The 22,401-nt window shown below is 41.4% G+C and overlaps 1 protein-coding gene across 1 annotated transcript in view; it reads left to right on the forward strand.

Moving 5' to 3' along the window:
• Positions 1 to 1,047: 1,047 nt before the first annotated feature.
• The window catches only part of LOC128657952 (gastrula zinc finger protein XlCGF26.1-like), a gene marked incomplete at its 3' end in the record, with an annotated part of 129,823 nt that continues 108,469 nt past the window's right edge, over positions 1,048 to 22,401 (forward strand). The window contains exons 1-2 of the mRNA XM_053712378.1: positions 1,048 to 1,189; positions 19,782 to 20,595. Of these exons, the coding sequence (XP_053568353.1) occupies positions 1,048 to 1,189; positions 19,782 to 20,595 (956 nt within the window). The remainder of the gene's footprint in view (positions 1,190 to 19,781; positions 20,596 to 22,401) is intronic.

Genomic DNA, 22,401 nt, shown 5'->3' on the forward strand with positions numbered 1-22,401 from the left:
AAACGTAATACAAACGCTCATTCAAAACAAAATAAAACTAGCCACACTAACACCACAGATAGTAATCAATGTTCAGTTGCCACTACAGAAATGCAACCTTTCATCCCTCATCACAAGAAGAGAAAGAACAACAAATCTAAAAAAATAGTTACTTTCTCTGACCCTGAAACAACAGATGATGATGCATCATCACAGGGAGTCTCCACTTCTGGTGATGAGGGATCTGGCATTGAATACAATGATGATCTAGAAATTAGTGGTGAAGAGGTTGAACCCAGACCACAAGTCATTAATATGGCTAATGATAATCAACCTAATCCAGGTGCCAGATCAAAAACTGCACAGGCTAAAAAACAAGATAAGACCCAGCAAAATGTACAATTAGAATTGGGTACACACCAACAAGTTGCCACAATACCGCAGGTTTTTCATGTGGTACAGAAACACACGGGGGGTGGGGGGAAGCAAGCACATGCTCCCAAACACAGATATACCCCGAGAGATCTCAAACTGACAAAACAGTGACCTCCAGTAGTGTCATCAATTTATCTTCACATGCACTTAGTAAAGCAGAATTAAAGATCTTGGAACTTGGTTTGGGCTTCTGTCCAAATAGGAAGTTCAACCTCTTCCAAACAATCATTGATTTGAATCGTTTTATAAGAAAAATAACTCTAAATAAACATTTTGAAATGACAGCTAAAACTGATGATACTAGACCACGCTCAAATGACACCGCAGAACTTACAAATTTTCCTTCTCTCAATTTTTAAGAAGCATGCAGTGTAACATCCCTAGAAAGTTTAGAAAAGGAGTCTACAATGCTTAGTCAAATTACTGAAAATAAACTCCCACAGAGAAAAGTCACTTCCAACTTCTACCCTATACACAATCGGGGAAAATCCCTGGAGGTGTTTCACAAACGGGTAGTAGAAGATCTAAAGAAACTCGGCATATCTACCACTCCTGCCGCACACAAGCTCTCTAAATCAGAAAAAGATGCCATCATTTCAATACATAAGACAGTCTGACAAGGGAGGTAGTGTGATGGTATTGGATCGAGTAGACTATGTAAATGAGGCATTACGCCAACTAACTGATCACAGCACATATTCCATTGTGGACCAAAATCCCACAAAACGCTTTCAATATGAGCTTGGGCAGATGTTGGACGATGGGGTAGAATTAGGTATTTTTGACCAACAAACAGCGGATTCCTTATATGTAACACATCCGATTATCCCCATCTTCCATCATCTGCCCAAAGTCCATAAAAGTGTGACCAATGTAAAGGGTCGTCCTATCATATCAGGGATAGGCTCGCTCTTAGAGCCATTATGTGATTGGTATTACAGCCATATGTTCTGGCTTTGCCCAGCTACATCCGTGACACCTCACAGATGTAGCCCTTTTTTTATCTAAAACATTAATCCTATTTGGCACCAATATTTACATGGATTTATAAAGATATCCTTTAGCTTGACATATACAATCAACAAGGGAATTTTGTTATTATTTAATTTATTTATTCATGTGCACAAAATTTTAAGATTATGTTTGGCAAATATGGTAATAATTCAAAATGAGGGTGTTTATCTAATTTAGAGGGATTTTCCTTATTTACTATTTACTGTTTTCTCATCTGTTTTCATATTATCATATCAAATTTTTCTGATATTTAGGATATAACATAGTAACCACTAACCAATTGTTGCTTTCCTTCTATGTCATAACTGACTATATTCATGTTTCTTATGAGTGAGAAAAAATATTTGATTGTGTATATTCTGTATCTAAATGGTTAATAGGGGTGTGTTTAACACCAACCAATAATCATCTGTTTTGTAACCTTTTTAAGCAGGCACTTACCTGTGTCTAATCAGGTTTATGAGTACGGCACCCAGCCAAAACGCGTAAAACCTGATACTCCTACTGTGTGTACCATGTTCAATTTTTTAATGTGAAGAAATAAAGGCTGTTTTTATATATAATGGATACTGGGATCGCCTGCTTTTTTTCTTTTTTGATATCTGCAACAAGGATTACAAGGAATCCTTTCAAGATACCCTTTACCCACAAGTAATTACCAAGGCATCTGAGGGCGGATCAAGTGCTTTTAAGGTACGGAGCAACTCAGCTCTTTGGCGATACTATTTGGAATACTCTGGCACAAACATTGCACCGGATTGGCTGACCACCCACCACGTGACCTAGTATACAGACTCTCATTGGCCGATTGCACCATAGAGGCATAACCGGAGAGGAATTGCCTGGTATTTCGGCGCTGGACTGACCGTAATAGGCGGGATCAGACTGATATACTACAGGAAAGTTCTACTCTGTGAAAAGCATTACTGGGCTAAAAAGTTGCACCCAGGTGGTAAATCGCCATAGAACAGGCTAACAATGTTATTGAGCCAGTTGTTCGTTCCTGTGAGTGCACTTCTCTCTGTATGTGTATATATATATATATATATATATATATATATATATATATATATATATATATATATATATATATCTGAGGTCATCTATTTGAAATAACTCCGGTATACCTTTTACACATTTAGAATGTGACAACCATTAAACCATTTGGTTATTACTTAACACTGGTTGTTCATAACCTACTTCAGGGCAACTAATAAGCAATTTGTAATTTTAATATTCATTTGCCCTTTATTTTTAATATCATTATTATTTAATAAAAGTTAAGTTTTATCCTTTTATTGTGTTTAGCAGATATTATACTAAACACTATCAAACGTTGAGAGTGCTACATTTGTACTTCTTGTTTCAGTTCTTTACTGATTAATATTTTCTGTGGATGTCTCTGTGAGGGTGTGTATTTTCTTTCATGTAATTAGCAAGAGTCCATGAGCTAGTGACGTATGGGATAAACATTCCTACCAGGAGGGGCAAAGTTTCCCAAACCTCAAAATGCCTATAAATACACCCCTCACCACACCCACAAATCAGTTTTACAAACGTTGCCTCCTATGGAGGTGGTGAAGTAAGTTTGTGCTAGATTCTACGTTGATATGCGCTCCGCAGCAGGTTGGAGCCCGGTTTTCCTCTCAGCGTGCAGTGAATGTCAGAGGGATGTGAGGAGAGTATTGCCTATTTGAATTCAATTATCTCCTTCTACGGGGTCTATTTCATAGGTTCTCTGTTATCGGTCGTAGAGATTCATCTCTTACCTCCCTTTTCAGATTGACGATATACTCTTATATATATATACCATTACCTCTGCTGATTTTCGTTTCAGTACTGGTTTGGCTTTCTACAAACATGTAGATGAGTGTCCTGGGGTAAGTAAGTCTTATTTTCTGTGACACTCTAAAGCTATGGTTGGGCACTTTTTTATAAAGTTCTAAATATATGTATTCAAACATTTATTTGCCTTGAATCAATCATTTTTTCTTACCTTAAAAAATTTGACTTTTTCCCTGTGGGCTGTTAGGCTCGCGGGGGCAGAAAATGCTTCATTTTATTGCGTCATTCTTGGCGCTGACTTTTTTGGCGCAAAAAATCTTTTCTGTTTCCGGCGTCATACGTGTCGCCGGAAGTTGCGTCATTTTTTGACGTTCTTTTGCGCCAAAGATGTCGGCGTTCCGGATGTGGCGTCATTTTTGGCGCCAAAAGCATTTAGGCGCCAAATAATGTGGGCGTCTTATTTGGCGCTAAAAAAATATGGGCGTCGCTTTTGTCTCCACATTATTTAAGTCTCATTTTTCATTGCTTCTGGTTGCTAGAAGCTTGTTCTTTGGCATTTTTTCCCATTCCTGAAACTGTCATTTAAGGAATTTGATCAATTTTGCTTTATATGTTGTTTTTTCTCTTACATATTGCAAGATGTCTCACGTTGCATCTGAGTCAGAAGATACTTCAGGAAAATCGCTGCCTGGTGCTGGAACTACCAAAGCTAAGTGTATCTGCTGTAAACTTTTGGTAGCTGTTCCTCCAGCTGTTGTTTGTATTAAATGTCATGACAAACTTGTTAATGCAGAAAATATTTCCTTTAGTAAAGTACCATTACCTGTTGCAGTTCCATCAACATCTAATGTTCAGAATGTTCCTGATAACATAAGAGATTTTGTTTCTGAATCCATTAAGAAGGCTATGTCTGTTATTCCTCCTTCTAGTAAACATAAAAAGTCTTTTAAAACTTCTCTTTATCCAGATGAATTTTTAAATGAACATCATCATTCTGATTCTAATGATTCTTCTGGTTCAGAGGATTCTGCCTCAGAGGTTGATGCAGATAAATCTTCATATTTATTTAAAATGGAATTTATTCGTTTTTTACTTAAAGAAGTCCTAATTGCTTTAGAAATTGAGGATTCTGGTCCTCTTGATACTAAATCTAAACGTTTAGACAAGGTCTTTAAATCTCCTGTAGTTATTCCAGAAGTTTTTCCTGTTCCTGGTGCTATTTCTGACGTAATTTCCAAGGAATGGAATAATTTGGGTAATTCATTTACTCCTTCTAAACGTTTTAAGCAATTATATCCTGTGCCGTCCGACAGATTAGAGTTTTGGGACAAAATCCCTAAAGTTGATGGGGCTATCTCTACCCTTGCTAAGCGTACTACTATTCCTACGGCAGATGGTACTTCCTTTAAGGATCCTTTAGATAGGAAAATTGAATCCTTTCTAAGGAAAGCTTATTTGTGTTCTGGTAATCTTCTTAGACCTGCTATATCTTTGGCGGATGTTGCTGCAGCTTCAACTTTTTGGTTGGAAACTTTAGCGCAACAAGTAACAGATCATGATTCTCATAACATTATTATTCTTCTTCAACATGCTAATAATTTTATCTGTGATGCCATTTTTGATATTATCAGAGTTGATGTCTGGTTCATGTCTCTAGCTATTTTAGCTAGAAGAGCTTTATGGCTTAAAACTTGGAATGCTGATATGTCTTCTAAATCGACTCTACTTTCCCTTTCTTTCCAGGGTAATAAATTATTTGGTTCTCAGTTGGATTCTATTATCTCAACTGTTACTGGTGGGAAAGGAACTTTTTTACCACAGGATAAAAAATCTAAGGGTAAAAACAGGGCTAATAATCGTTTTCGTTCCTTTCATTTCAACAAAGAACAAAAGCCTGATCCTTCATCCTCAGGAGCAGTTTCAGTTTGGAAACCATCTCCAGTCTGGAATAAATCCAAGCCTTCTAGAAAAGCAAAGCCAGCTTCTAAGTCCACATGAAGGTGCGGCCCTCATTCCAGCTCAGCTGGTAGGGGGCAGATTACGTTTTTTCAAAGAAATTTGGATCAATTCTGTTCACAATCTTTGGATTCAGAACATTGTTTCAGAAGGGTACAGAATTGGTTTCAAGATAAGACCTCCTGCAAAGAGATTTTTTCTTTCCCGTGTCCCAGTAAACCCAGCGAAAGCTCAAGCATTTCTGAAATGTGTTTCAGATCTAGAGTTGGCTGGAGTAATTATGCCAGTTCCAGTTCTGGAACAGGGGCTGGGGTTTTAATCGAATCTCTTCATTGTACCAAAGAAGGAGAATTCCTTCAGACCAGTTCTGGATCTAAAAATATTGAATCGTTATGTAAGGATACCAACATTCAAAATGGTAACTATAAGGACTATCCTGCCTTTTGTTCAGCAAGGGCATTATATGTCTACAATAGATTTACAGGATGCATATCTGCATATTCCGATTCATCCAGCTCACTATCAGTTTCTGAGATTTTCTTTCCTGGACAAGCATTACCAGTTTGTGGCTCTGCCGTTTGGCCTAGCAACAGCTCCAAGAATTTTTACAAAGGTTCTCGTGCCCTTCTGTCTGTAATCAGAGAACAGGGTATTGTGGTATTTCCTTATTTGGACGATATCTTGGTACTTGCTCAGTCTTCACATTTAGCAGAATCTCATACAAATCGACTTGTGTTGTTTCTTCAAGATCATGGTTGGAGGATCACTAAAAAGTTCATTGATTCCTCAGACACGGGTAACCTTTTTGGGTTTCCAGATAGATTCAGTGTCCATGACTCTGTCTTTGACAGACAAGAGACGTCTAAAATTGATTTCAGCTTGTCGAAACCTTCAGTCACAATCATTCCCTTCGGTAGCCTTATGCATGGAAATTCTAGGACTTATGACTGCTGCATCGGACGCGATCCCCTTTGCTCGTTTTCACATAAGACCTCTTCAGCTCTGTATGCTGAACCAATGGTGCAGGGATTACACAAAGATATTTCAATTAATATCTTTAAAACCGATTGTACGACACTCTCTGACGTGGTGGACAGATCACCATCGTTTAGTTCAGGGGGCTTCTTTTGTTCCTCCGACCTGGACTGTAATTTCAACAGATGCAAGTCATACAGGTTGGGGAGCTGTGTGGGGGTCTCTGACGGCACAAGGGGTTTGGGAATCTCAGGAGGTGAGATTACCGATCAATATTTTGGAACTCCGTGCAATTTTCAGAGCTCTTCAGTCCTGGCCTCTTCTGAAGAGAGAGTCGTTCATTTGTTTTCAGACAGACAATGTCACAACTGTGGCATACATCAATCATCAAGGAGGGACTCACAGTCCTCTGGCTATGAAAGAAGTATCTCGAATTCTGGTTTGGGCGGAATCCAGCTCCTGTCTAATCTCTGCGGTTCATATCCCAGGTATAGACAATTGGGAAGCGGATAATCTGAGTCGACAAACGTTGCATCCGGGCGAATGGTCTCTTCACCCAGAGGTATTTCTTCAGATTGTTCAAATGTGGGAACTTCCAGAAATAGATCTGATGGCTTCTCATCTAAACAAGAAACTTCCCAGGTATCTGTCCAGATCCCGGGATCCTCAGGCGGAGGCAGTGGATGCATTATCACTTCCTTGGAAGTATCATCCTGCCTATATCTTTCCGCCTCTAGTTCTTCTTCCAAGAGTAATCTCCAAGATTCTGAAGGAATGCTCGTTTGTTCTGCTGGTAGCTCCAGCATGGCCTCACAGGTTTTGGTATGCGGATCTTGTCCGGATGGCTTCTTGCCAGCCGTGGACTCTTCCGTTAAGACCAGACCTTCTGTCGCAAGGTCCTTTCTTCCATCAAGATCTCAAATCCTTAAATTTAAAGGTATGGAGATTGAACGCTTGATTCTTGGTCAAAGAGGTTTCTCTGACTCTGTGATTAATACTATGTTACAGGCTCGTAAATCTGTTTCTAGAGAAATATATTATAGAGTCTGGAAGACTTATATTTCTTGGTGTCTTTCTCATCATTTTTCTTGGCATTCTTTTAGAATTCCGAGAATTTTGCAGTTTCTTCAGGATGGTTTGGATAAAGGTTTGTCTGCAAGTTCTGCTAATCTTCCTGATATTCATTGTTTTGTACAAGCCTTGGTTCGTATAAAACCTGTCATTAAGTCAATTTCTCCTCCTTGGAGTTTGAATTTGGTTCTGGGGGCTCTTCAAGCTCCTCCGTTTGAACCTATGCATTCATTGGACATTAAATTACTTTCTTGGAAAGTTTTGTTCCTTTTGGCCATCTCTTCTGCCAGAAGAGTCTCTGAATTGTCTGCTCTTTCTTGTGAGTCTCCTTTTCTGATTTTTCATCAGGATAAGGCAGTGTTGTGATTTTCTTTTCAATTTTTACCTAAGGTTGTGAATTCCAACAACATTAGTAGAGAAATTGTGGTTCCTTCATTGTGTCCTAATCCTAAGAATTCTAAGGAGAAATCATTGCATTCTTTGGATGTTGTTAGAGCTTTGAAATATTATGTTGAAGCTACTAAGTCTTTTCGAAAGACTTCTAGTCTATTTGTCATCTTTTCCGGTTCTAGAAAAGGCCAGAAAGCTTCTGCCATTTCTTTGGCATCTTGGTTGAAATCTTTAATTCATCATGCTTATGTCGAGTCGGGTAAAACTCCGCCTCAGGAGATTACAGCTCATTCTACTAGGTCAGTTTCTACTTCCTGGGCGTTTAGGAATGAAGCTTCGGTTGATCAGATTTGCAAAGCAGCAACTTGGTCTTCTTTGCATACTTTTACTAAATTCTACCATTTTGATGTGTTTTCTTCTTCTGAAGCAGTTTTTGGTAGAAAAGTACTTCAGGCAGCTGTTTCAGTTTGAATCTTCTGCTTATATTTTTCATATTAAACTTTATTTTGGGTGTGGATTATTTTTCAGCGGAATTGGCTGTCTTTATTTTATCCCTCCCTCTCTAGTGACTCTTGCGTGGAAAGATCCACATCTTGGGTAGTCATTATCCCATACGTCACTAGCTCATGGACTCTTGCTAATTACATGAAAGAAAACATAATTTATGTAAGAACTTACCTGATAAATTCATTTCTTTCATATTAGCAAGAGTCCATGAGGCCCGCCCTTTTTTGTGGTGGTATGATTTTTTTGTATAAAGCACAATTATTCCAATTCCTTATTTTTTATGCTTTCGCACTTTATCACCCCACTTCTTGGCTATTCGTTAAACTGATTTGTGGGTGTGGTGAGGGGTGTATTTATAGGCATTTTGAGGTTTGGGAAACTTTGCCCCTCCTGGTAGGAATGTATATCCCATACGTCACTAGCTCATGGACTCTTGCTAATATGAAAGAAATGAATTTATCAGGTAAGTTCTTACATAAATTATGTTTTCTGTGGGTGTCTCTGTGAGCGTGTGTATGTCTTTGTGTGTTTTCTGTGGATGTATCAGTGAGGGTGTGTGTATGTATGTCTTTCTGTGTTTTCTGTGGGTGTCTCTCTGTGTGTGTGTATGTCTTTGTGTGTTTTCTGAGGCTGTCTCTGTGTTTCCTTGGGTTTATGTGCAAGTTTTAGTTTGTGTGTGTTACGGTTGCCTCCAGGCTGGCTGGAAGTTGGACCGTAGAAAAGGATGCTCCTAGCGCTCACCAAAAGAGCAGCAGCACCGTGGACACTATAACTACTGCGTAGCCACCATCAGTAATGCAGACTATATGAACCACCGCTGCTGGGCTGGTATCTCACCGTCTGCTCTGCGCCCTGGACCTACGACCAGGCTCCAGTAGGCGAACCTCTTCCTTCTGTAGCAATCCCTGTAGCTAAGGGAGTATGAAAAACATAGCAATCCCTGTAGTGATTATAAGCTGTCCCCTACAAACATGAGTCAAATCTGCAAGTTAGAGGGTCAAAAATAGGTCTCATGTGCTGGAGCACACAGCCTCCTTTTTATTGAGGTTACATGCAAACAGGACACTCTCAGGGGGAGGCATAAAATCCCCCATCACACATTTGATATTAGATAGAGACACTCCCTTTGACAGGCCACAACAGCAGATAACATTACACACAAGAAAACAATGCAGTCCACCTTATCAATACTAGTCTGATTAGACAATGGGAAAGTCACTAAACCTAATTAGAGCTGATCCCAGCAAACTTGTATTTAGAATTGAACAAAATTAACTCTTAATGGCACACAATGAAACTGAACCAAGTGGGAGAAAGCCAGGGACAAGTCATTTCACAGGTCTGGGGACATAGTCTTAAAGGGGCATTGTTCATCAAAGTCACAATATGTCCCCAGATGGTTCTTAAAGGGCCACACACACCCAACAAAAGTCAATATGTCCTCAGGGGCACAATCTTCCAGGGGCCATAGTCATGTGGAAGGAGGCTGGCAAATAGGCTTCTCCAAAATCCAGGATAGCAGGGCAATTTTTCATTTAAAGGGCCAGTTACAAACAGCAGTTTGTAACATATCTCCCCTTTTGGAGGGAGACTAACCAGGCACCTGACCTTCTGCCGGTCAGTGCCCAAGTTAGTCTCGCAACCCACCCACAAATAATCGCTAGCAGCAAAGTAGCCCCCCCACAATACGTAGTACTGGCCTGTAAGTTCCAGGTTGCAGGATGAAAGTGCAGCATCCTCGGCCTTCCTGGCGCAGCTGGGCAAATAGCTGATGGTACTTGGGGGGCAGAGGCCAGCGGCACTCTGCCCTGGTGCCAGCGCTTCTGCTGGGGTGAGGGGTTTGCAGGTCAGTTCTGTAACAAGGACAAGGTCTGTAGGGCAGAGGCCAGCAGCGCTCTGTCCTGATGCCAGCTCTTCTGCTGGGGGAATTGGGGCATAGTCCTGCCCGGTGGCAAAGGGAACGTGGGGGTCAGTGGGGGCCAACATCTCCACTGTTAACCCTGGGCCCAATTTAGGAGTTAGCTGGGGAGGGGGAGATTGGCTTACCTCCTCCTCCTGATACTCCGGCGGCCGTTGGGAAGGGAGGTCGATGCTCTCCGCTTCCTGTGGAACATGCTGCGGCTGGGGAGAGAGACCGGTTGTCTCCTCTCCCTGGAAGGCACACTCCGGCTGGGGAAGGGAGGTCGATGCTCTCCCCTCCCTGTAGCTGGGTCTGTCGCTGGGGATCTGGGCCGCCTGCCCAGCATCCCTGTAGGGCCGGTAGAGAGACTGCGGTCCCATCTCCACCTGCCTGCTGGGGGTCCTCCCAGGACCAGTCTATGAGGCCTGCTGCCTCTGGTATCTCTGGTTGGGGAAAGAGACTGGTTGTCTCTTCCCTCTGCACAGTATACTGCCGCTGGGGAGGGAGGTCGCTGCTCTCCTCTCCCTGTGGAGCATGCTGCGGCTGGGGAGAGAGACCAGGTGTCCATACCCTCAAACTCCACAGTTGGCGCTCAAAGGCTCGTGCCGCTTCGTTCTCAGTAGCCAATTCCCGGATGAGGCGACTGACTACCTCCTGTGCAGGGTCTGGACCATATCGGACTAGCCGCCTCTTTACCTCTGGAACGAAATCAGCGCCCTCATAGTGACGGATCAGGTTGAGGTGCTCTTCACAGGGTTCTGACCAGTATCTTGTCAGCTCCATGCTGCTGTAGGTAGGGACGCTGCGCAGTGGCTAGCGTTGCCCTCAATAACTTTCCTATGATACCAGTGCTGTTGTGGTGCTGCTCCTTGCGCTAGGACGCCAATCCCACCGATGCCGCCAAATGTTACGGTTGCCTCCAGGCTGGCTGGAAGTTGGACCGTAGAAAAGGATGCTCCTAGCGCTCACCAAAGGAGCAGCAGCACCGTGGACACTATAACTACTGCGTAGCCACCATCAGTAATGCAGACTATATGAACCACCGCTGCTGGGCTGGTATCTCACCGTCTGCTCTGCGCCCTGGACCTACGACCAGGCTCCAGTAGGCGAACCTCTTCCTTCTGTAGCAATCCCTGTAGCTAAGGGAGTATGAAAAACATAGCAATCCCTGTAGTGATTATAAGCTGTCCCCTACAAACATGAGTCAAAGCTGCAAGTTAGAGGGTCAAAAATAGGTCTCATGTGCTGGAGCACACAGCCTCCTTTTTATTGAGGTTACATGCAAACAGGACACTCTCAGGGGGAGGCATAAAATCCCCCATCACACATTTGATATTAGATAGAGACACTCCCTTTGACAGGCCACAACAGCAGATAACATTACACACAAGAAAACAATGCAGTCCACCTTATCAATACTAGTCTGATTAGACAATGGGAAAGTCACTAAACCTAATTAGAGCTGATCCCAGCAAACTTGTATTTAGAATTGAACAAAATTAACTCTTAATGGCACACAATGAAACTGAACCAAGTGGGAGAAAGCCAGGGACAAGTCATTTCACAGGTCTGGGGACATAGTCTTAAAGGGGCATTGTTCATCAAAGTCACAATATGTCCCCAGATGGTTCTTAAAGGGCCACACACACCCAACAAAAGTCAATATGTCCTCAGGGGCACAATCTTCCAGGGGCCATAGTCATGTGGAAGGAGGCTGGCAAATAGGCTTCTCCAAAATCCAGGGAAGCAGGGCAATTTTTCATTTAAAGGGCCAGTTACAAACAGCAGTTTGTAACAGTGTGTGTGTCCATTTTCTGTTCCTTTTTAGGACATTTTGACCTTACTACTGATTATTCACATCTTTCTACAGACTTTGAGACTAATGAGACCTTTCCGAGAGTCACCTAATCCACCATTTAACCTTTAAATTATTGTTTAGGCAGTTCAGGGCCCTTCCTTTCAGCCACTGCATGCTGTCATCATTTAGTTGGCATCTTCCTTTACAAAAAGATAATCAGAACTCCATATTTTGTTTTCTAAATCTCCTTTTTTAACAAAACTGTAGTCTACCTCATTACTTGTCAGTAGTGATGTCGCGAACATAAAATATTCCGTTTGTGAACGGCGAACACGAATTTCCGCAAATGTTCGCGAACCGCCATAGACTTCAATAGGCAGGCGAATTTTAAAACCCACAGGGACTCTTTCTGGCCACAATAGTGATGGAAAAGTTGTTTCAAGGGGACTAACACCTGGACTGTGGCATGCTGGAGGGGGATCCATGGCAAAACTCCCATGGAAAATTACATAGTTGATGCAGAGTCTGGTTTTAATCCATAAAGGGCATAAATCACCTAACATTCCTAAATTGTTTGGAATAACGTGCTTTAAAACACAGGTTGGGGATTGCCTTTTGTGCAAAGAAATTTCGACCGGGTACCTTCCACTGCGGTGTCCCAATAGCTACAAATTTTTGGAACGCCTCAGACTCCACCAGCTTGTATGGTAAAAGCTGGCGGGCTAAGAGTTCAGACAAGCCAGCTGTCAGATGCCAGGCAAGGGGGTGACTTTGTGACATTGGCTTCTTACGCTCAAACATGTCCTTGACAGACACCTGACTGTGGGCAGATGAGCAGGAACTGCTCAAGGCGAGAGACGGAGTGGCGGATGGTTGAGAGGGGGCAAGGAGGACAGCAGTGGTTGACGTGGCTGAAGATGCTGGACCAGGAGGAGGATGGCGGCTTTGAGTTTGTGTGCTGCTTGTACTCATGTGTTGATCCCATAGGCGTTTGTGATGTGTGATCATGTGCCTTCGCAAAGCAGTTGTACCGAGGTGGGTGTTGGACTTCCCACGACTCAGTTTCTTTTGGCACAGGTTGCAAATGGCATCGCTGTTGTCAGACACACAAAAAAATGCCACACTGCTGAGCTCTGCAATGACGGCATTCTGGTGGTGGCAACAGCATGCGTTGATTGGCGTGCTGTCTGGCTGACCCCGGGTGCTGATGCATGCTGTCTGACTGTGCCACTAGCTCCTTGCGATGACTTCCCCCTGCTTCCAACTCGTCTCCTCCTCCTCTCTGTCTCCCCATCTGAACTTTCCCCCTGTTCTTCTTCTCTTCTAGCGGGCACCCACGTGACATCCACGGATGCATCGTCATCATCATCCGCTTCACTTGTATCTGACAACTCAGCAAAGGAAGCAGCAGCGGGTACAACATCATCATCATCATCACACCGTACGTCCATGTGTGTAATGCTGCCTGGCTGAGACATATCCCTGTTATCTACATCCTCTGGCAATAATGGTTGCACATCACTCATTTCTTCCAACTGATGTGTAAATAACTCCTCTGACAGATCAAGTGAAGCGGCTGTGGTGCTAGTGTTGGTGGTGGCGGCAGGCGGGCGAGTGGTAACTTGAAAGGTGCCCGAAGCTAAGCTGGAGGAGGATGGTGCGTCAAGGTTCCGAGCGGAAGCCGTAGAAGATTGGGTGTACTGTGTTAGCCAGTCAACTATGTCCTCAGAACTTTTCGAGTTCAGGGTACGTGGCCTCTGAACACTGGGCATTATTCTAGGGCCAAAGGGAATCACAGCACCACGACCACAACGGCTCCTGCGGGGTGGCCTGCCTCTACCTGTCATTTTTTTTTCGATTAGTGGTACTATGCGTGCAAGCTACTGTGACAACAGATATGAGTGGCATTGTGCACTGGCAGAAGTTGGCAGAGTAGATGCTGTAGGCCTGACACATACGCTTGCAGACAACTAACTGCTATTCAATCTATTACAGTCAAAATTGTATTTTTTTTTTTTAGTGTACACTACTGTTGCACCAGATATGAGTTGCACTAGTGTGACACTGTGCCCTGGCAGGCCCTGAAACGCACACGTGTGAAGGAAACTGACTGCTATTATTTCACAGTCAAATTTCTAGGTTTTTTTTAATGTACAAAACTGTTACACCAGATATGAGTTGCACTGGTGTGATACTGTGCCCTGGCAGGCCCTGAAACGCACACGTGTGAAGGAAACTGACTGCTATTATTTCATAGTCAAATTTCTAGGTTTTTTTTAATGTACACTACTGTTACACCAGATATGAGTTGCACTGGTGTGACACTGTGCCCTGGCAGGCCCTGAAACGCACACGTGTGAAGGAAACTGACTGCTATTATTTCATAGTCAAATTTCTAGGTTTTTTTTAATGTACACTACTGTTACACCAGATATGAGTTGCACTGGTGTGACACTGTGCCCTGGCAGGCCCTGAAACGCACACGTGTGAAGGAAACTGACTGCTATTATTTCACAGTCAAATTTCTAGTTTTTTTTTTAATGTACACTACTGTTACACCAGATATGAGTTGCACTGGTGTGACACTGTGCCCTGGCAGGCCCTGAAACGCACACGTGTGAAGGAAACTGACTGCTATTATTTCACAGTCAAATTTCTAGTTTTTTTTAATGTACACTACTGTTACACCAGATATGAGTTGCACTGGTAGGATATAATTTGTGTATCGATTGTTAACAGACGTGTTGTAGGTAGGTCTATCTTACTGGTATCCTACTGTTGTAAAGTGATTTATGGTATAATGGGGTATACCATGTACATATAATAGGATATTTGCATTAATTGTATTGATACTGCAATTCACTTTGCCATCAATGGAGCTGCTTGTGTTGATAGTGTTAAGTTACACACAACCAAAATGTTGTCGCAGTAACTACACCATTACCTTAATTACTTGCCAATAATAGTTTGGGGGTAATATTAGTATCCCACTAATAATATATATGACGTTGATTCTATCATATACAAATGATTAATACAAGTTTTTCTAATCAGTTATCATTAGTAGGTCCTTAGATAAATACTTAAAGGAATGGCTAAGTAGCTTATTATTTCAGTAATGGCTGAGCAACTTGTTATTGCAGTACAAATAACCACAGATTAGTAACAATTCGTCTGTGAGGTTCTATGATCACAACTGTAATACTACTGTACCACTCAAGTTATTATCGGTTTATCCTTAGATAAATACTTAAAGGTAACTGAGTATCAATAAGACTTATCTTGATCAACTATTGAATTAGTGACCAGTAGTATTTACTAGAATAGCTGTCTTGTTAGACAAAAATCAAAGTGGATTATTTTTCCACATTCACCTATATTCAAGCATTGTAAACAAATAATTTGACTACCCGTCCGTTGTAGAGTGATGTAGCTATTAGCTACCTTTGACCATCTAAGTATATAGCTGTATGCGGCTCAATATCTTTTGCTAGATCGTGAGTAAGCACACTAATTAAACATCAAGTTTTAAGTTTAAAAATACTGTAGCTATTAGCTGCCCACAACCGTCTAAGCATATAACTGTTTGCCGCTCTGTATCGTTTGCTAGATCGTGAGTAAGCTAACTGATTATATATCAAGTTTTTAAGTTTTGTAAAATAATGTAGCTATTATGTGATATACCCACTGTACATTTCACCTGCCCATATTGGAGCTTTATGTTTCAAGGAATAATACCCATATATTAGCTTGTAGACTCCTGTCCAGGATTTAAGTTAACTCAGTTCTTGTAGTTTTAAATGTATTGTCTTACCATTGATTTTAATTAGTCCCAATAAAAGTTATATTTTATTTTACCCAGTGTCACCCATCACATAGTACTCTGTGTTCATTTCATTTGATATAGGGAATTAGAGTGCTACTCAGATGTACAATCCATTGGAGGTTTATACCTCCTCTTTTTGTTCATAAACTTCGTACAGAGCACCTAACTACAATATTATTTGATATTACTTTATTTGAAGGGTTATAATTGTTATTCAATCACCCCTTCTGATTATTGCTTACAACTATATTCCCTATTATATTCTCAGCTGTGCCATTGGGCTTTTGTTTCTCTGCCTTTTTGAATGAGTTGCACTGGTGTGACACTGTGCCCTGGCAGGCCCTGAAACGCACACGTGTGAAGGAAACTGATTATAAAATATGAGGAAAAAATGGAAAAAAACACTTTTTCTAACTTTGAACCCCATAATCTGTTACACATCTACAACCACCAAAAAACACCCATGCTAAATAGTTTCTAAATTTTGTTCCGAGTTTAGAAATACCCAATGTTTACATGTTCTTTGCTTTTTTTGCAAGTTATAGGGCAATAAGTACAAGTAGCACTTTGCTATTTCCAAACCACTTTTTTTCAAAATTAGCGCTAGTTACATTGGGACACTGATATCTTTCAGGAATCCCTGAATATCCCTTGACATGTATATATTTTTTTTTAGAAGGCATCCCAAAGTATTGATCTAGGCCCATTTTGGTATATTTCATGCCACCCTTTCACCGCCAAATGAGATCAAATAAAAAAAATTGTTCACTTTTTCACAATTTTGTTTTTACAAACTTTAGGTTTCTCACTGAAATTATTTGCAAACAACTTGTGCAATTATGGCATAAATGGTTGTAAATGCTTCTCTGGGATCCCCTTTGTTCAGAAATAGCAGACATATATGGCTTTGGCGTTGCTTTTTGGTAATTAGAAGGCCGCTAAATACCGCTGCGCATCACACGTGAATTATGTCTAGCAGTGAAGGGGTTAATTAGGTAGCTTGTAGGGAGCTTGCAGGGTTAATTTTAGTTTTAATGTAGAGATCAGCCTCCCACCTGACACATCACACCCCCTGATCCCTCCCAAACTGCTCTATTCCCTCCCCCACCCCACAGAGTGGCTCTCTCTGCATCGGATGGCCAAGGGGTGTTATTGCAGGATGCCTCGTTGTACAGGGTACGACGCTGGTCGTACAGGGTACGACGCTGGTCTTTAAAGACCAGGTTGTGTGCGACGTACCCTGTACGACATGCGTCAGACTGATGTTCTAGCCCTAAAAAGGGCTTTTTGGGGTGCTGTCCTTACAGCAGAGATCAGATGAGTCCTTCAGGACTGTAGTGGACACTGAATACACTAGCCTAGCTATCGTTTTCCCTATTAAATCAGCAGCAGCTACACTGTCCCTCCTCTCACTAAGAATGCAGCTTCCGAATGAATCTAAAATGGATGCTGTCCAGGAGGTGGGAGGGTCTGGGAGGGAGGGTCTGCTGCTGATTGGCTGGAATGTGTCTGCTGACTGTGAGGTACAGGGTCAAAGTTTACTCAATGATGACGAATAGGGGGCGAACCGAACATCTCATGTTCGCCCGCCGTGGTGAATGTGAACAAGCTATGTTCGCCGGGAACTATTCGCCAGCGAACTATTCGGGACATCTCTACTTGTCAGGTCAATGTAAACAAGTGCTGAGTGTTTCTTTGCGTGTCTGCTAGAGTGTCTATATGTGCATCCTTATGTGTGAGTTTGTGTGTGTGTGTTTCAGTGTATGAGTGTGTCTGTATGTTACTACCTTAACAACATTTCCAAGTTTAAATAGACACTTAAGAATAAAGTGCATATACAATTTAGTCACTTGGTCAAAAATTGCACATGTCAAGGGGGGGCCCTGATCAATGGTTAAGTTAGGGGCCCCAAAATTTCTAGTGGCGGCCCTGTGTGCAATTATGGCACAAATGGATGTAAATGCTTCTCTGGGATTCCCTTTGTTCAAAAATAGCAGACATATATGGCTTTGGCGTTGCTTTTTGGTAATTTGAAGGCTGCTAAATGCCGCTGCGCACCACACGTGTATTATGCCCAGCACTGAAGGGGTTAGCTTGTAGGGTTAATTTTGGCTTTAATGTAGTGTAGTAGACAATCCAAAGTATTGATCAAGGCCCATTTTTGTATATTTCATGCCACAACTTCACCGCCAAATGCGATCAAATAAAAATTTTAGGTTTCTTACTGAAATTATTTACAAACAGCTTGTGCAATTATAGCACACATGGTTGTAAATGCTTCTCTGGGATCCCCTTGGTTCAGAAATAGCAGACATATATGGCTTTGGCGTGCTTTTTGGTAATTAGAAGGCCGCTAAATGCCGCTGCGCACCACACGTATATTATGCCCAGCTGTGAAGGGGTTAATTAGGTATCTTGTAGGGAGCTTGCTGGGTTAATTTTAGCTTTAGTGTAGAGATCAGCCTCCCATCTGACACATCCCACCCCCTGATCCCTCCCAAACAGCTCTCTTCCCTCCACCACCCCACAATTGTCCCCGCCATCTTAAGTACTGGCAGAAAGTCTGCCAGTATTAAAATAAAAGGTTTTTTTGTGTGTGTGTGGGGGTTTTTTTTTAAACTTATTCTGCTGTGTAGGAGCCCCCAATCTCCCTGATCCTCTCTAACCCTCCCCCTCTACCTATTTGCCGCTATCTTGGGTACTGGCAGTTGTCTGTCCATACCCAATTAGCCCCAAAAATGTTTTTTTTTAATTTAAAAATTATATTTTCTGTAGTGTCGCTGCCCCCCTCAATAACCTACCCACCCTCCCTCTCCCAGATCCCTTCCCCAGCACGTTTGATGACACCCACCCTCTCCCTCCTTTACATTGAGTCAAAGTATTACTGGGTAAATGCTGCGCCCCGCCGCTACGTCACTTGCCAATGGGGTCCGGTACATCACAGACGGATGTCACCATCGAGGGGCCGCCCACCCACTTCCCTACTGCAGCTCCCACTCACCAACGATCGGCCCCATCGATGGCTGATGCAGAGAGGGCCACAGAGTGGCTCTCTCTGCATCGGTGGGGTAAAATAAGTATTGCAGAGATGCCTGAATATCAAGCCATCACTGCAATACCCTGGAAGCGATCAGGATCGCTTCCAGAGCTTCAAACCCCAGAGGACATGCCAGGAACGTTCTTAGTCGTTAAGGGTGTTTTTTTGTTGGACGTTCCTGGCACGTCCTTGGTCGTTACGGGGTTAATTATCTATTAATGGCCGAGACCGCAAATGGAAATGACAATGTTGTTTTGTATCTTCCATACCCTACTGGGAACTCGATTGCTGCGTGCTGACTCTTGTTTACATAGAGAATACTAAAGTATTCATATTTTCAGTATAGGTGGTGAATTCAACAGGCAAATGCAACCAATTTAAATGACAAAATAAAGGTAAATTTGTTATTTAATTAAACAATTTGATCCACTCCAGTGTGTAACGCAGATCATAGGCAATACATTAAAATGGAAAATAATTACAGTATAATGTCCATTTAAACCTTCCCAGCTAGGCAATCCTTATCATCTGTGTAGTCTAACAGAATTGCCTGAGTAATACAGCTATCTGGGGAGCTTCTAACTATTCCAGAAGGTGATTTTGGCATGTGTTTAAGTGACACCCATCACATGAGTGAGATTCTTCTCTCTGTTGAAGATTTTATAAATTGCTTTGATTTACTACTTCACCTGGGGGCCATTTTACTTTTCTTTTTTTTTTGGTTCTAGAATCATCCTTGTTTTAACTACAAGCACACAAGCAGTAGTTATAAAGATTAGATATGGGACTAAAATAATTGTATTATTAGAATTTTCTGAGAACACAATTTTAAAAGTTCTAAATACATTTCAGAAAAACAGGTACAAAATTACAACATTAATTTTAATTTAGTTTAGTGATTGACGTATATGGTATATTAGTAAGTGCTTAAAAATAGCCCCTAATGTCCAGTAAACTGTTGTTAAGCTTTAGCATGGAGCTGGGTAAAGGTGTAGGGGTTACGGACCTTTGTAGTACACACTAACTTATAACAGTTAAAATTTCTCATGATAAAGTAATTATGTCATTAAAAAAATAACATTACTTCCGTTGTCTTTCTTATTGACAGGTGAGTTAACAAAAAGCAATAATCCTAATCATGATCAGAGTGCAGATGATTCTTTAACTCTTCTTCAACATCAAAGAAGCCAAGTGGGAAATGTATGTTCTGAATGTGGGAAATGTTTTCTCAAGAAATCACATCTTTTTAGACATCTGAAAATTCATAAAGGAGAAAATCAATTTTCCTGTTCTATATGTGGAAGATGTTTTAACCGTAAAGGAAATCTTGTTGTTCATCAGAAAATTCATACAGGAGAAAAAGGATTTTCATGTTCTGACTGTGGGAAATGTTTTACTCGGAAGTCGTATCTTATTGTCCATCAGAAATTTCATACAGGAGAGAAAGGATTTTCATGTTCTGACTGTGGGAAATGTTTTACTGTGAAATCAACTCTTATTACACATCAAAAAATTCATACAGGAGAGAAAGCATTTTCATGTTCTGACTGTGGGAAATGTTTTGCTGTGAAATCAACTCTTGTTACGCATCAGAAAATTCATACAGGAGAGAAAGCATTTTCATGTTCTGACTGTGGGAAATGTTTTACTGCGAAATCAACTCTTGTTAAGCATCAGAAAATTCATACAGGAGAGAGAGCATTTTCATGTTCTGAATGTGGGAAATGTTTTACTCAGAAACAACATCTTATTAGTCATCAGAAAATTCACACAAGGGAGAAAGCATTTTCATGTTCTGAATGTGGGATATATTTTACTCTAAAGTCAAATCTTATCAAGCATCAGAAAATTCATAGAGGGGAGAAATCATTTTTATGTTCTGAATGTGGGAAATGTTTTACTCTGAACGCACATCTTATTAAGCATCAGAAAAGTCATATTCAAGGAAATAAGAACATAACTACTTAAAGGACCTCTCATTGCAGTAGAAGTGCATAATAAAAAGAAAATGATTTAACACCTACTCTAAATTTCAAATAAGCATTAAATTTTCTTTTGACAATTTCTCCTACATTGGTGTGTCCGGTCCACGGCTTCATCCTTACTTGTGGGATATTCTCATTCCCTACAAGAAATGGCAAAGAGAGCACACAGCAAAGCTGTCCATATAGCCCCCCTCTAGCTCCGCCCCCAGCCATTCTCTTTGCCGCTCTGTACAAGTAGCATCTCCACGGGGGTGGTAAAGAGTATGTGGTGTTAGTTGTAGTTTTTATTTCTTCTATCAAGAGTTTGTTATTTTAAAATAGTGCCGGTTTGTACTATTTACTCTACAACAGAAAGTGATGAAGATTTCTGTTAAAAGAGGAGTATGATTTTAGCACCAGTAACTAAAATCAATTGCTGTTCCCACGCAGGACTGTTGAAACCAGAGAACTTCAGTTGGGGGGAACAGTTTGCAGGCTTATCTCCTTCAGGTATGATCAGTCACTTTTCTAACAAGACCTTGTAATGCTAGAAGACTGTCAGTTTTACCTTCTGGGATAGGTAAGCCATTTTCTTAGACTCAGTAACAGAATTAAGGCTTATAACTTGGGCTCTATGCTGGTTGACACTATTGTGGGCTAAGTCGTTTGATTTTTAACATGTTTATGTGACATTTGGAGTGTTTTTCAAACTTTGAAACACTTTTGGGGTATTTTATTTGCGCCTGGCAGCCGTTTAGACACCTAATCTTGTCAGAAAAGGCCCCTTCACTCTGGAATGCAGAGGGAGGAGGCCTCATTTTCGCGCCTCAGTTGTGCAGTTACTTTTCACTAGGCAGTTCATGCAGCTTCACGTGGAAGGTCCAGAGGCTTAGAAAAGGACTTCAGAGAGGCTTATTACTGTTTTGAATAACCCCTAAGGAAGGTAAACGCCGCAGCAGAGACTGTGGCAGGGACTGTAGTGTGTTTAAACCGGTTAATTGTTATTTTAGCTCCGGTTTGGGCATTTAGGGGTTAAGTTGCCTGAAAATTGGTGTGCAATACTTTCAAAGCATTAAGACACTGTGGTGAAAATTTCATAAAGATCGGATATTTCTTTGATGTTTTTCTGTCATTTCAGTAATAAAGTGTGCCCTTTTATTATTTAAAGAGACAGTAACGGTTCTGTATAAAGTAACTTTTATTGCATTAAAAGTCTGCCTAAGTCTGTTTAACATGTCTGTGCCTTCAGATAGCCTATGTTCTGTATGTATGGAGGCCAAGGTGGTTCCCCCATTAAATGTATGTGCGAATTGTGCCATGGCGTCCTAACAGATTAAGGACAGTACTGTCACATTTAATAATGTTGCCCAAGATGATTCTTTAAATGAAGGTAGTGGGGATAGTTCATCATCCTCTCCTTCTGTGTCAACACCAGCTTTGCCTGCGCAAGCGATACCTAGTACATCTAGCGCGCCAATGGCTGTTACTATGCAGCAATTAGCAGCAGTAATGGATAATTCTCTAGCAGCCTTTTTATCCAAACTGCCAGCTTTTCCTAGAAAGCGTGATTGCTCAGTTTTAAATACAGAGGATGAGCAAGCAGGCGCAGAATTAAGGTAGGAAAAATCTGATTGGCTGATTGAATCAGCCAATCAGATTCAATTTCAATCCGATTGGCTGATCCAATCAGCCAATCAGATTGAGCTTGCATTCTATTGGCTGATCGGAACAGCCAATAAAATGCGAGCTCAATCTGATTGGATC

This window comes from Bombina bombina, chromosome 4 (assembly GCF_027579735.1).
Source record: "Bombina bombina isolate aBomBom1 chromosome 4, aBomBom1.pri, whole genome shotgun sequence".
Taxonomy (NCBI): Eukaryota; Metazoa; Chordata; class Amphibia; order Anura; family Bombinatoridae; genus Bombina; species Bombina bombina.